Genomic DNA, 15,300 nt, shown 5'->3' on the forward strand with positions numbered 1-15,300 from the left:
AAAAAAAAAAAAAAAATGGATGCAGCTCTAGAGGTGCTCAGTCATTTATGTCAAGAAATTTAGGAGACAGACCTGGCCAACCAACTGGAAGAAATCCATATTTGTGCCCATTCCAAAGAAAGGTGATCCAACAGAATGAAGAAATAATTGAACAATATCATTAGTATCAAACGCAAGTAAAATTTTGCTAAAGATAACTAAAAAATGGTTGCAACAACATCAACAGGGAACTGCTAGAAATTCAAGCTGGATTCAGAAGAGCACATAGTATGAATGATATCATTGCTGATGCCAGATGAATCTTGGCTGAAAGTAGTGAGTACCAGAAAGATATTTACTTGCATTTTATTGACTTTGCAAAGACATTCAGCTGTGTGGATTATAACAAGTTATAGATAACATTACAAAGAATGAGAATTCCAGACACTTAATTATGCTCATGCAGAACCTGTACACAGAACAAGAAGCAGTTGTTCAAACAGAGGAAGGAGATACTGCCTAGTTTAACATCAGGAAAGGTGTGGGTCAGGGTTGTATCCTTTCACCATACTTATTCAACCTGTATGCTGAACAAACAATCTGAGAAGCTGGACTATCTGAAGAAGAATGTGGCATCAGGATTAGAGGACTCTTTAACAACCTGCGATATGCAGATGACACAACCTTTCTTGCTGAAAGTGAAGATAACTTGAAGCACTTACTGATGAAGATCAGTATGGATTACACATCCTCATGAAACAAAATTCCTCACAACTGGAGCAATAAACAACATCATGATAAATGGATAAAAGATTGAAGTTGTCAACAATTTCATTTTACTTGGATCCAAAATCAATGCCCACTGAAGTGGCAGTCAGAAAGCAAACAATGTATTGCATTAGACAAATCTGCTAAAGAGACCTCTTCAAGTGTTAAAGAGCAAAGCTATCACTTTGAGGACTGAAGTGCACTTGAACAAGTCATGGTATTTTTAATCACCTCATATACATGTGCATGCAAAAGCTGGACAGTGAATGAGGAAGACCAATGATAGCCCTTGTTCCACCTCCTCTTCTGAATCCACCTTGAATTTCTGGCCATTTCCTGTTGTTGTCCTTCTGCAACCTTTTTAAAATTATCTTCAGTAAAATTTTACATGCAAATGAAATTAACAATACCATTGAATAATTTCCATGTTTCTGTTGGAACACTTTTCTTTGCTGTAGGCACAGATATGGATCTCTTCCAGTTGGTTGGTCAGGTAGCTTCTTCCAAATTTCTTGGCATACACTGGTGAGCTTCTCCAGTGCTAGCTACATCATTTGTTTAAACATTTCAATTTGTATTTTGTGAATTCTTGGAAACTTGTTTTTCACCAATTCCTTCAATGCCATTTGAACTTCTTTTTACAATACCATCACTTCTTGATCCTATGCTACGTCCTGAAATGGTTGAGTAGCTCCAATTTTTCATACAGTGAATCCATGTATTAGATAATATAGATGAATTTTAATAAAAAAAATATGGGAAAAGATGGTTTTGTTCAAGTATCATAAAAGAAAATATCTCTAGCAAAGTTAATAATAGTGAAAATAACAATAATAAATGAATTGTAAGGCTTGGAGGGTGCTATTATGTAAGACATCATTCACTAGTTGGGGTAGACAAAGAATTTGGCCCTGTGTTCCTGTTTTACAACATCCACCAACATTTCACACAGAAGCACCTTTTGTTTTCCGCACACTTCTCTCCCCTGTTCTGTTTCCCATGCCTGTGTCTTCTCTCTCCTTTTACAGGCCTGAAGCCAATTGGTCCACTTAGGACACAGTGCTTTGTAGCGGTAAGGGCAGGGTGGGGTACAAATACAGAGCAGGCCACTACCTTTTGTTGTAGTCCCTGGGTGGTTCAAACTGTTAAGTGCTTGACTGCTAGCTGAAAACTTGGTGATTCGCAGCCACCCAGAGGTACCTTGGAAGACAGGCCTGGTAATCTGCTTCCAAAAGGTCACAGCCTTGACACATCTATGGAGCACAGATCTTCTCTGACTCACATGGGGTTGCCTGAGTCAGAATCAACTCAGTGGGAATTAATATACCTTTTGGAGAATTCTTTGACTAGGACAGGTGTCAACCTCTCGCCCAGGCTTCTAGGACCACTTCTGCCTTTCTGAAATTTTATGTTGTTTAACTTCATTTAAAGCAAAATAAAGCATACAGATTAGCTTATTATAAAAAGGTGCCCTCAGGTTACTCTTCTTTCATACAGCAAAACTCTGTAGCGTACGATATGCCAAGCACTAAATGATGACAAGTCTCTGCCTTAAGGTTGATCTGTTTTTCGTTTCATTTTGTTTTGCTTTCCGGGGCATTTGCTCTGGTCTTAGTTGCTGCTATTGAATTTAAATGAGGAAACTTTAGAATGGTTTAAAGCGGAGTAATAAAAACCATTTAAGATTGAGAAAGATGTTATGAAAAACTTCATAGAGCCCTTGGTTGTTTATCCAGAAGAGACAGTCCTGATGTTCATGCAACAATTCAAGCCCATGAAGGAATGTGTAGGATTGGGTAGAAATCATGCTTAATATCATCTGAATTATACCGTAAGGTACTGACTGACATCAACCAACCAATCAAGTATTTCCTCCATTTTCCTGTTGTAATGTTTGCACAAACATTATTTAGGAACACTCCTTTGCTATCGTTTTATGCAGGGCTTCTAATCTGTTCTTCCCAGTTCAGTCATGGTTGACGAAGCAATGCCAGAATGGGCCCAACATTGTAAAATATGGTGTACCAGAACAGAAACCAGCAGGGAAAAATTATGAGTCAATGCCCTGCTAGAAATGTAGTTCCCTTTTAGAAAACAAGGACAGTGTATTCATTGCATAGCAACCAAATCTCTTGACCGGCAGAGGTGGAGACAGCAGTGCCTGGCTCAAAGATGGTGGCCGATTGCGTGGGTTTGAATGTGTGTTGCCCTCCACAGTCCTGCTGATAATTCACTCTCCCACATCAGGCTCTTGAAAGGGCTCTGTGCCTCTTCCTAGTCTCTCATTCCAGGACTTCGACCTTTAATTTTTCCTGTTATTGTTATCGTTCAGTTACACCCACATTTTGCAAATTCAAGTCTGTTCCAATCTCACTGCTTCAGCCATAAGTGAGCCGGTACTACCCAGCTGGAAGCCCTAGTTTTATGTCGTACTTTGATGATATATCACCAGGAGCTCTGGTGGTGTAATGCCTAAGGCATTTGACTGCTAACCTGGAGGCTGGCGGTTCAAACCCACCAGCTTCTCTGCAGAAGGAAGACTGGGCAATCTACTTCCATAAACATTTTCTGCCTTGGAAACTCAAAGGGGGTCATTATGAGTTGGAATCGACTCGATGGTAGTGAGTTTGGTTTTTCTGGGGTTTTATCATGTTATATGGGCATTGCAGCCAAGGTACCAGAAAGTTTGGGACTGTCCTGGAGGATAGGAAAATTGCTGAAAGCCAGTTAGCTGGCTAATCAAGGTCTGGGTTATTTAGCTGTATTGTGAGGTGTCCCCACCTCCACCCAAAGAGTAAGGTTGAGCATGCACCCCATTTCCATAAGGTAGGAAGGTGGGTCCTCAATAGGCCTGCCTACAGAGTTGATATATGTTCCTTGCAATTAGGAGACACAATAGACTCCTATCAATCTCCCACCTGTAAAGTCTGGAGAGCAGAATCAGGCCACCTGGCAGCAGTGATGACTAGAGCAAGGAAGTAGCTCTGCTGGATGGTCTGGACTCCCAGAGTTTGTGGGTAAAAGGTTTTATCTAAGATTTGATTTGTAGTCATTTTAAATCCTCCCAGGAGGCTCTTTTGGGGGATTGCTGAAACACCAACAGGGAAGCCTCCTAGCCACTGACAAACTGGGAACTAAGAGAAGGATGGAGCTAAGAGAAGAAAAAGTACCACTAGTAGCATCTTGAATATTCCTGATCTCTGAAGAATCATGAATGTGTGCAGGAGGGAAAGAGTCAGTTTCAAATATCTGTCAGGCTTGGGGGTATAAAGCCAGCTTAGCTTACTAGAGTGTCAGCTAATTAGAACTTTCCTAATCCAATGACTGTTCCTCCTGTCCTCCCCCCCTCAGAATGAATGAGCATCAGCCAAGAAGCTCACCATAAGCCTTTTCTGGAAGGCAGGCAGCATACCTTCAATAGTCCCTGAAAACGGACAATGGAAAAGTCTCACCTACACATGAAGTTTTAATCTTTGTTATTACTTACAATTAGACGTTCGAAATAAATTGAGACTGTGGTAGTGATTTAAAAATCACCTAAAAGTAACCAGAAAATCACAGAGCCTTTTTGAGGTAGATCCCGGTGGTTGGAAAATAACTAGCTCACTAAATAAATTTAAAAGGCCAGAGGAAGTGAAAAATACAGTTGTATTACACACAATCATGCTTGTTCAACAGCTGAGTTACAAAGATAATAATCTTAGCCTGTATGTTAACTCTCCTTTTTCCACATGAAATCCCAAAAGATCAATGAAATCTAACATTAGGAAAAATAAATTCATAGAAATCTGAAAGGGGGTCATAATCAAAGGACTAGAAATTTTGAGCAATTTCCAAAAGTTATAAAGAGATGGGATTAGATTGATAGAGAAATCAGTATTAACTAAGTAGCTGAAACCTAAAACAAAAGAGGTTTCCTGAGAAGAGAATGGACTGTGAGTGGGAGGCAGTGAGGGTAATTGAAGGGATCTGGAAACTATGACGGATGCATAGACTCCCAAGCTGCCATAGCTGCCTCTGCACTAACTAGTTACAGTCTAGTCCACGCTGACTCCTGACAACCTCACGTGGGTCAGAGTAGAACTGTGCCCCATAGGGTTCTCAATGGCTAGTCTTCCAGAAGTCACCACTACACCTTACCTTCCATAACATCTCTGGGTGAACTTGAACCTCTAACTTTTTGGTTAGTACCTAGTGCTTTAACCATTTGTACCAACAGGGGACTCGGCCTCTGGGCTGGGATTTGTGAATCGGACTTTCTATCGTTGGTTCCTGTAGTGAACATTATAGAAAGCATTTGTTGTGTTGTTATGTACCATAGAGTCGGCCGCGACTCATAGCGACCCCTCCTTGGGTTTCCAAGGCAGTATCACTATGGAAGTAGATTGCCCAACCTTCCTTCTGAGCAGTGGCTGGTGGGTTTGAACCACCAGCCTTCTGGTTTGCAGTCAAGTGCCTTAGGCACTATGCTACCAGAGCTCCATATAAAGGGCATTAGAGCCTGAGAAAAAATCTACAGATTAAGTAGAGCTCCCTTCATTCCCCGGTGAAAATATGCAGAGCACAAAGAGCAGAAAGAATGGAAGATAGTGAGAAATCCATTTACTGGGAGTTTAAATGGGAAAAAACAGAGAAGAAGGAAAGCAATGAGGGAAATGTCCAGGGCTTAAGAGAGATTTTCATCTCAAGTTATTCACCAGAACATTTAAAGCAAACACAAATTAAGATCTAATCAGGGAAAAGTCTAAATTCCAAAAGATACTGTAAAGAGACTCTCTGGAAAGAGAAAGTGCTATAAATTTTAATATTTGTGAGGTTCTGCATCAAAGGAAATTATATAAACTTGCCAGTAGCTTCCATAAGGCTAACATATGATTGTCAATGAAACCTGACCATGATATCTCACTAAATGAAAAGTATAGCTATTCCTATTTTTGAATAGATGCACAATAAGCCTAAATAAAACCATAAGAAATTGAAACAACATAGTTAGAAAAAGTAATATGTTGTAAGAATGAAGAAATGGTTCAACATAAGGAAAAGTTTCTAAATTAAAATAAAAAGCTACCTGTTCATCAAAAATTTGATATAATTGATTACAAAACATTTTATTAACTTCAACATCTATTTATATTGAAAGCACTAAGCTAAGGGGAAGAAATAAAATTTCTTAACCTCAAAAAGTATATCAGAAACTAAGTACAAACCAAACAAAATAGACAAGGCTTAAAATCTACAAAATATAATAATATGCAATAATCCATGATAAATTTCCGTTTCAGGTAGTGATAGACTAGGTTACCATTGCTGTGGAGTTGGATCCGACTCACAGCAGCCTCTCTTTGGGTTTCCGAGGCTGTATCACTATGGAAGTAGATTGCCCAACCTTCTTTCCGAGGAGCGGCTGGTGGATTTGAACCTCCAGCCTTCTGATTAGCAGTCAAGTGCCTTAGGCACTAGGCCACCAGAGCTTCCACTATGCCACCAGAACTCTCAGACCAAAACTCATACTGAAAACAATTTAAAATGCTGGAGAAATATTTTTAGCAGATGCAACAAACGTAAGATCTTCCGTTTCCTCTGAGAAGATTTTTGAGAAGTTTTTTTATTGTACTTGGGTGAAAATTAGTTTTGCACTCAATTGTGTTGTTGTTGTTGTTAGGTGCCGTTGAGTAGGACCCGACTCATAGCGACCCCTCCTTGGGTTTCCGAGGCAGTATCACTATGGAAGTAGATTGCCCAACCTTCCTTCCAAGGAGTGGCTGGTGGGTTTGAACCGCCAGCCTTCTGGTTAGCAGTCAAGTGCCTTAGGCACTATACCAAATAGTTTATTAGTTTTCATGATGTGGGTTGCAGTCACCTTTGTATAACTGCATTCTCCCCACTTCTTCCCTGAGTTTCCCGTTTCCTTCAGTCTTTTCTCCTGCCCCTTCCTGCCTTCTGAGCTTTGTTTTAAGCAAATGATGCCATTTGAATTTCTTGGGGTTGATGATAGTACTGAGGAGTACATTCCTCCCTTGTGTTATTATTTACTTTATACTCACTAAACTCACTGCTGTCGAGTTGATCCAACTCATATCGACCCCTCCTTGGGTTTCCGAGGTGGTATCTCTACGGAAGTAGATAGATTGCCCTGTCTTCCTTCCCAGGAGTAGCTGGTGGGTTTGAACAGCCAGCCTTCTGGTTAGCAGTCAAATGCCTTAGGCACTGTGCCATAGGCCTGTTTATTGTTTGACTGACAGTTGATTCCCAGGGTGGGTTTGGTTCCAGGCTCCAGGAATTTCTAAGTTTGAGGGGTGGGGAAGTTCCACCAGTGTCTATCATACCAGTAAGTCTGATCTTTTCTATGGTTTTGAATTTTGTTCTATATTTTCTTTTCCTTCCTCTGTGTCCAGGATCTTCTGTTGTGATCCTGATCACAGAGTGGTAGGTAGTCGGTAGCCAGATACCATCTAGCTATTCTGGCCTCAGGGTAGTGAAGGCTGTGGCTCACGTGGTCCCTTGGTTCTTTGGACTCGTTGTTTTCTTAAGTCTTTGACTTTCCTCACTCTGCCCCAGATGAGGAGACCTATAGTGCATCTTAGATGGCCACTTGTAAGCTTTTAAGACACTACTTACCAAAGTGGGATGTATAACACTGTTCTTGTGGACTTTGTTATGTCATTTGACCTAGATGTCCCTTGAGACTGTGGTCCTAGGCCCCCAAGCACAGTGAATCATTCCTTTAAGGTGTTTGGTTATGGCTAGGAAGTTTTCAGAACTTTGCCCCTTAAAGGCTTGACTGTATGTAATGTAGTGCCTAAGGCATTTGACTGCTAACCAGTAGGCTGAAGGGTCAAACCCACCAGCCACTCCTCAGAAGGAAGATTGGGCCATCTACTTCCATAGAGATACTGCTTCAGAAATTCAAGGGGGGGTCTCTATGAGTAGGAAACAACTTGATGGCAATGAGTTTGGTGGGTTTTTTTTTTTTTTTTTTTGGTTTCTGGTATATCATTGGATATATTTGCAGCCCATACATATACATATGTAGAAATGTCCCCTGAGAGGATTTTCTAATACTAGAAAAATTATACTTACTTTTTGATGGCTTTGAGGGCTGAGGGAATAGATTAAAACTCAGGGCCCATAACAGTAAGAAATCTAACAGGAGAAACAATAAGCTAAGATATTAAAAACAAAAAACTAGTTATCAGGGACAGTGTGAACTATGAGTGAAATAACCCACAAAGGAATTGCAGTCCATGCTATAATTATCCAGGTTATCTAAGGAGCTTCAAGTCTTGACTTGGCTTAAGGAAGTTCCAGACTAGTGGTAAGTTCTTGTTCCTGACGGAGGCAATCAAGACTTCTCTCTGGAGAAAGTACTTTCATCTACACCTCAACTATTTTTTCTAATACAATGAATAGCAAGTAATCAAAAATAATTAAGTATACAAGGAAAACAGATACAATAAACAACAACTAGCAGAGAAAACAGATCATAGAAACAGACGGCATCCCATCTCACTCCAAAATAAAAGGCAAAGTTGTTTCAATGGACTATGCAGGCAATATGATCCACAACCCTCACACACCTTACTTCTTTCATCTTCGTTCACTTTCCTTAGCCACACCATCCTCCTTGAACACACCATGTACACTTTCATCTGTGGGACTTTGTACTTGGCTCTTTCCCAAGTTATCGACATGGCCGTCTCCTTCACCTTCTTCAGCTCTCTCTGTTGAAAATGCCATATTTCTCCCAATGTATGCCCTTTTCCTGCTTTGTTTCTTTCCATAAAACTTAACAGCATCCATTAAAACAACAGAAAATCCACTACCATTGGGTTGATTCTAACTCATAGCAACCCTATAGCACAGAGTAGAACTACCCAATAGGGTTTCCAAGGCTGTAAATCTTTACAGAAATAGACTGCCTCATATTTCTCCCTTGGATTGATGGGTGGATTCAAGCCACCAACTTTTTGGTTAGCAGCCAAATGCCTTAACCAGTGTGCCACCAGAGCTCCTTATTCAACAAATATCACCATATTTGTTTATTTTATCGTCTTCTCCCACCAGAATGTAAGCTCTATGAAGACAGAGAATTATGCCTGTTTCCTCTTTGTTTACCATGCCTCCTTTGGGGTGTAGAAGAGTATATTAACCCCCCCATTGTCAATGCTTAATACATATCGGTAGAATGAATAAATGAGTGATTACACTTAGAGTGCTTAGAACAGGGTCTGACTCATACTGTTGTTGTTATGTGCCATTGAGTCAGACCCAACTCATAGCGACACATCCTTGGGTTTCCAAGGCTGTATCACTGGAACTAGATTGCCCAACTTTCCTTCCGAGGAGTGGCTGGTGGGTTTGAACCGCCAGCCTTCTGGTTAGCAGTCAAGTGTCTTAGGCACTAAGCTACCAGAGCTCCCTGACTCATACTAATCAATATATATTAGTTATTTTTACCAATATTAAAAATGATGGAATATCAGACTGAAAGCTGTAGGCTTTAATCCTGGATTTTTTTTTTTTTTTTTAAATCAAAGTAGTTCCCAATGGTGAACTAATCTTTCACTTATGAGTTTATGAAATTTATTTTACTTGTGTCAAAAAGTATCTTTACATTTTCATTTTATACAAAGGCACAATGCCACTATTCCCCATGAGATAATGAAAGAGGCAAACCCCCCAGATTTCAATTTCTATGACAGTGGTTTCAATGACAAAAGTTTTTGGAACGCTTTAAAAAATAGAGGTACAAGTGGAATCAGTCACAGAGATCAGGGCAATTCTACAAATACATGGTCTATCCTGAAACTCTCTACCAGTGGGTCTTCCCCAGACAAGTCCCCAGGTAGGCGGCACTCACAGCATTTCCATTTTCAATCCAGGTGATGGTGGGGACAGGGATGCCTGTTGCTGTGCAGCGCAGAGTCACAAAGGAGCCAAACGTGGCATTGTGAGATTCAGGAGACCTCAGGATTCTGGCAAAAACTGTTCGGAAGACAAAGGTGATAAGTGACTCTCATTTAGGGAAAGCCTAATCTAGAGTGGTCTTCGAAAAATGTGCATCATATCATGGTCCCTGTGTTTCCCTCTGATTCATGGATAATACCCAACTCCAAACCCTGGCCTGTATCTCCTAACCCGTTACTTACATTTCTCTCCTCTCCAGGACACCCCACGCTTATACCCAGTTCAAGAACTTGCCTTTGCTCTCTATCTGTCAGGAATGTTCATCCCCGATATCTTCATGTGACAGCTTCCTGTGTCATTCAAGTCCTGGTTTAAGCGACACTTCCTCATAAAGACCTCCTTCACCACCCAACATAAAATATATCTGTCCCTCATTTACTTTCCATCATCCTATTTTACTGTTTTTACAGACTTTACCACTTCCTGAAATTATTAATTTCTTTTACCTATTGTCTGCTTTGGGAGCTCTGGTCATGTACTGCCTAAGGCATTTGACTGCTAACCACAAGGCTGGTGGTTCAAACCCACCAGCCACTCCTCTGAAGGAAGATTGGGCAACCTAGTTCCATAGTGATACAGCCCAAGGAGAGGTTGCTATGAGTCGGATTTCACTTGACGTCAGTGAGTTTGGTTTCTTTTCTTTCTTTCTTTCTGTTTTTTTTTTTTTTTATTGTCTGCTTCAAGAAGCTCTGGCAGTGCAGTGGTTAAAGCATATAGCTGCTAGCCAAAGATCAGTGGTTCAAACCCAGCAGGCATTTCATGGGAGAAGGATGAGGCAATCTGTTCTGTAAAGGTTATAGTCTTGGAAACCCTACGGGGCAGTTCTACTCTGTCCTATAAGGTCGCTATGAGTCAGAATCAACCCCATGGCAGTGGGTTTATTGTCTGCTTCTCCTTGCTAGACTGTAAATTCTCTGAAATAAAAAGCTGTTTCTGTTCTTTTTTTTTTCACTGTTATAGTCAGTACCTAGAATACCTAGAAGAGTGCCTGGCCAAAGTAAGTAAGCACACAACAGTATTTTGTTGAATGAGTGACGTAATTAAACAATGCTTTATGTCCTCAACTGTATCTTGGTGGGAGGACAGACAAAATCAAGCAAACTTCTCAGAGAATGAGATGAGCATATTGGGCAAAAAAGAAAAAAAATATTTTAGGTAAAAGGTGGGCAGGAAAAGAGTAGTTTGTATTCCTTTCTGAGGCTGAATCCCTACTGTTTAAGGAAGAGGAGCTCTTTTGATGTGAACAGCAATGTTGCCTTTAACTAAAGACTGGCATTGAGGCTCAAAACGTATGATACAGTGAAAGATACTTAGAATCTCATACTCACTATGCGTGAAAGAGACTTCAGAGATCTACTGGATTTCTACTCACACTTTACAGGTGTGTTAACTGAAGTTCAGTTATTTGAAGGTGTGTTACAGATTTAACTGTGTCCCTCCAAAATATGTGTTGAATTCCTGGCCCATGTATCTGTGAATGTGATCCTGTGTTCTTCTGTTATTTTGATGACGTGCTACCAGTGTAGGGTGGATCTTAAACCTAATCACTTCTGGGTTATGAAAAGACCAGCATAGACAGAGACACATACAAGGGAAGATAGACACCAGGTGAGAATCATTTACAAGCCAAGGAATGCAAAAGAATCAAGGAACTCCCAGGGCTACCAAAATGGCTGAGATGCTTATTTGGACTTTTAGCCTCCAGAACTGTGAGAAAATTAATTTCTATTCTTTACAGTCACCCACTGTGGTATTTGTGTTACCACAGTGCTGGGTAATTAAGACAGGTGCTTTTCTAAAGTAATAATACTAATGAGTGAGAAACCTGGTCTCAAGTTTTCTGACTTCAAATCCAATGTTCTTTTAAATATATTATGGAATCTTTTTGATTGCCCTTTATGGTGTAAATACAGTATTCTGTGTCTTATTTTCCAGGTCTTAAACACAGAACATAATAATAGAGTATGAAGTCTCAATTAACATAGTGCTTTAAAACTTAGTTCTTCTAGTTGATTGGAATTTGTGGAATTTGAATTCTACACAAAAGTCCAGAGGAGGTAGTAGGAGAGCCTAGAAAGGAGACTTGCAGGAATGATTGACCAAAGCCAGAGCTGGAGGAGGAGCCTGGCTGATTCTAGACTATCTCATAAGCCCATGGGATAGAGGCAGATATGCTTTGTTTGAAAACTGGATGCTTTTGCAGATTCCAACTAATTCAACTTCCTCTCTTTAGCTATTGAGGACTCTAAGAGATGAAATCTGGAAGACTATGTTAGAAATGTAAATGTTGAGCCCAAGAGACAGGAAAAGCAAGATAGTGGTGTATTCAAGGTCATAGTGTAAGCATTATGTAGAATCAAATGCTGCAAATGCAGTTGAATCTGCCCCCAAATAACCAAAATTAGCTTGGTTTGAATTAAATCCTGGATTTAATTACCAATCTATAGGAAACAAGAAATTGAAGAACACAATGAACAACATTATGGAGATATGATTCAATCGAACCAAGACTATAGGAAATTTAACATAGCAAATTATTTCATTTCCTCAACAAATAAATAACATTAGGAAAAAAGCAAAATTTGAAGAGGCAAGTATTATAGATTATAAGAAATCTTGAGAAACATGTCACCCATATATAATGTGTAGATCTTTTTTGGATCTTATCCAATAAACCAAATGTTAAAAGATATATTGAGATGCTCAGATAAAAATTGAACAAATATTGTAGTAAATAGCCAAGCTAGTGTTAATTGAGGGTGAGGTGGGGTAATGGAAGTGGTAAGGTTATATTTAAAGAATGTGTGCTCTTACATTAAGGTATACATGGGTGGGATTATTTAATATTTGAAAGGTCCTTTAAAATTAAATCAGCAACAATAAAATAACAGGGATAGAGAAAACAAAAATGGCAGAATGTTAATAATTGTTGCTGTTGAGTAATGGGAATTTATTACATTAATCTGTCGATATTCTTGTAAAATTAAAATTGTTTTTATAACATCTTAAAATAGAAAAAAATGCAGTTGAGTCTGTCTAAAATGACTAGAACAAAAACAGAGAAAAAGGAAACTCTAGAGTTCAACTCCAGAGTTCCAGGAAATCCTGTAACAGGGACGTTTAATTCGGCTGCCATTGAAACAGCATAAATGACGTTGTGCTCAACTGCTAACCCGCCCAAGGACACCGGGGCAAGACAAGACCTGGTGGTGGGCTTCTAGGGAAGAGTACCGCTGAGAACACGCTGCCCAGCAGTTCCATCCGGTAACAAAGGGCGTCGCCATGAGTGGGATCAACTTCCCAGCAACTAACAACACAACCCTGGACAAGTGAAAAAGTGGACGAAGGCAAGGTTCTAAGGAGGAAATGTTTGCCACAGATTTCAGTCCTCGACTTCAGAAATACCTACAATTTCAGCGGTAATCTGAGTTTGTGTTAGGAGGGTAGAGCCAATATTGACTCTGAGATTGCCCTGGGAGTGTAGTTTAACACCCAAAGGGCAAAGGACGCAAATCAAGTCCTGAAGTTAAGTGGCTGTTTTTCCTTGAGACAAACTACCTCCCTTTTCTTAGCAAGGGAATAGGAACCAGAGGAATACATACATCCCTTTCAAAGTCTATTTCTGAGCAGTTATTTTGAAGGACAAAATGAGTTCTCCTGGATCTTACTTTCTTCTCCAAATTATTTTCTAACTTCCCGTTAATAAGGTATTTTAGGTTACATTATTCAATCCAGCAATTACTAATAAGAATGAATTGGAAAAAAGAAAAATCACCTAGGAACAGATGGAAGGATTTCAACTAAATTTAGTTGTAAGCAATTTACTATCTAGAAATTTTAAAAAATCTCAAATACCTTATCTGAGATACTAAGATAAGGAAGTGTTGTTTTAAATAAGGCATTTGACCACTAACCAGCAGGCTGGCGGTTCAAACCCACCAGCCACTCCTCAGAAGGACGGTTGGGCAATCTACTTCCATAGAGATGCTGCCTCGGAAACCCAAGGAGGGGTCGCTGTAGTCGGAACTGACTCGATGGCAGTGAGTGACTGAGCCCAAGGTTTATTTCCAGAGTCAAACTGTATAACTTGAGAACTTGTGAATTTTACTCCCAAATTATCAAAGTTTAGGTTATTATGTTAGGAAGGCACAAAATACGGGTAGGATGAAAAGTGCTTTCTTGGAAGGAAAACTGATAGGGAATATTCTTGTTCTGTAATGGGCTTTCCCAGACACATCTCATTCCCAGCCACCTTGATCTAAACATCTTCCATTAATTTTATGTCATGTGCAGTTAAAATGAAATGAACTTAACTTGACTTGGCTTGGCTTTATTTGGATGAATTCTATAATACCCTTGTCCTCTTGAAATAAAACATAAACTGGCTCTTGGCAGTCTAACACTTCTTCAAAAAATGCAAGCCCAAAAGAAAAGCAGGTCTTAGTCTACTCCAACCTGTGTGGGATTTATGTTCCCATGCTGACTGATGGTGTCCCATTGTATTTGTACTTCCAGAGTTTGCGACACCAAGGAAAAGCATTTCTGATGACTCAGTATTTTCTTACCAAATGTAAATGGCCAATAAGCATATTGTTTAATAAAGCAGTCCATCTGATAACACACTCTGTTAAATGCTGCGACTTATGCTTTGCATACGTAGTTAGTTCGTTCCTAACAAAATAATGCTACTTAAAGTTGTTTGTAAGGTCAGCAACAATAGACAATTGAATAAAATCAAATAGAATACTTTGAAAAGGAAGCAAGGTAGGAAAAAAAAATACCTTTAGCATCTTGTTCAGGTTCACTTTCTTCTATTAATAGAAACAAAACAGAACAAACAAACACACAAACAAAAACAACACATCATGAAAAGGAAGAACTCGGGCCACGGAAAGGTCAAATGTACAAGATTCAGTAGAGTCCTGTTGTTTCTTATTTCAGTAAGAAACAAATGCAGTCCAGGGAAACTCCTGACCTTATGAAAGCAAACGGTTATGTTACAGAATATTTCAAATGATTACTTTGAGTCAGGCAGCAGGATACAGAAAATATAAACAGCATCCCCAACAACGCAGATCATCCATGCATTTGTATTTGAATGTTGACAATTACCCCTTTTTCAAGCAACATTTCTGCCTACTACGCTGATGAATTGCCTTCTCCTCAGCTTGGCTTCTGTTATGAGGCCTTGCTGTGAAGTCACTGATGTTGGACCTAGGATCTCAGCTATCATTTCTATAGCAATAGACTCATGTTGTGGTAAACAGAGGATTAGGGGGTTTCTGCAGAATAGAGCCTACCAACAACACAGATCTGTGCCTCTCTGTCAGCACGCAGAGGGCTCAGAGGCAGAGACAGCAAATTGGTATCTTCTGGGAAACTCCTGAGGAAGCAAGCCCCAAAGGAAAATGTACAAAGGTCTAAGTAGAAAGAATTTAGCGTTATTTTTAAAAGACTACAAAAATCAAATTAAAGTATTTAATGCAATCATATCAAATGTAAACCCCAGGTGGGGCTCTTTTTTTTTTTTTTTTTTTTTCTCCCAAGTTTTTTTTTTCATACTAATTTAGACCTCCTTTTAGAATG

General features: G+C 39.6%; 1 protein-coding gene across 1 annotated transcript in view; it reads right to left on the reverse strand.

Annotated features, from left to right (window-relative positions):
* Positions 1 to 15,300, reverse strand: part of MUSK (muscle associated receptor tyrosine kinase) — a 115,710-nt gene that overhangs the window by 46,125 nt on the left and 54,285 nt on the right. Inside the window, exons 6-7 of the mRNA XM_042780387.1 lie at positions 14,496 to 14,525; positions 9,608 to 9,732 (exon numbers count right to left, since the gene is read on the reverse strand). Of these exons, the coding sequence (XP_042636321.1) occupies positions 9,608 to 9,732; positions 14,496 to 14,525 (155 nt within the window). The remainder of the gene's footprint in view (positions 1 to 9,607; positions 9,733 to 14,495; positions 14,526 to 15,300) is intronic.

This window comes from Orycteropus afer, unplaced genomic scaffold (assembly GCF_000298275.1).
Source record: "Orycteropus afer afer isolate SDZICR_OR568_19922 unplaced genomic scaffold, OryAfe1.0 scaffold00037, whole genome shotgun sequence".
NCBI classification, from domain to species: Eukaryota; Metazoa; Chordata; class Mammalia; order Tubulidentata; family Orycteropodidae; genus Orycteropus; species Orycteropus afer.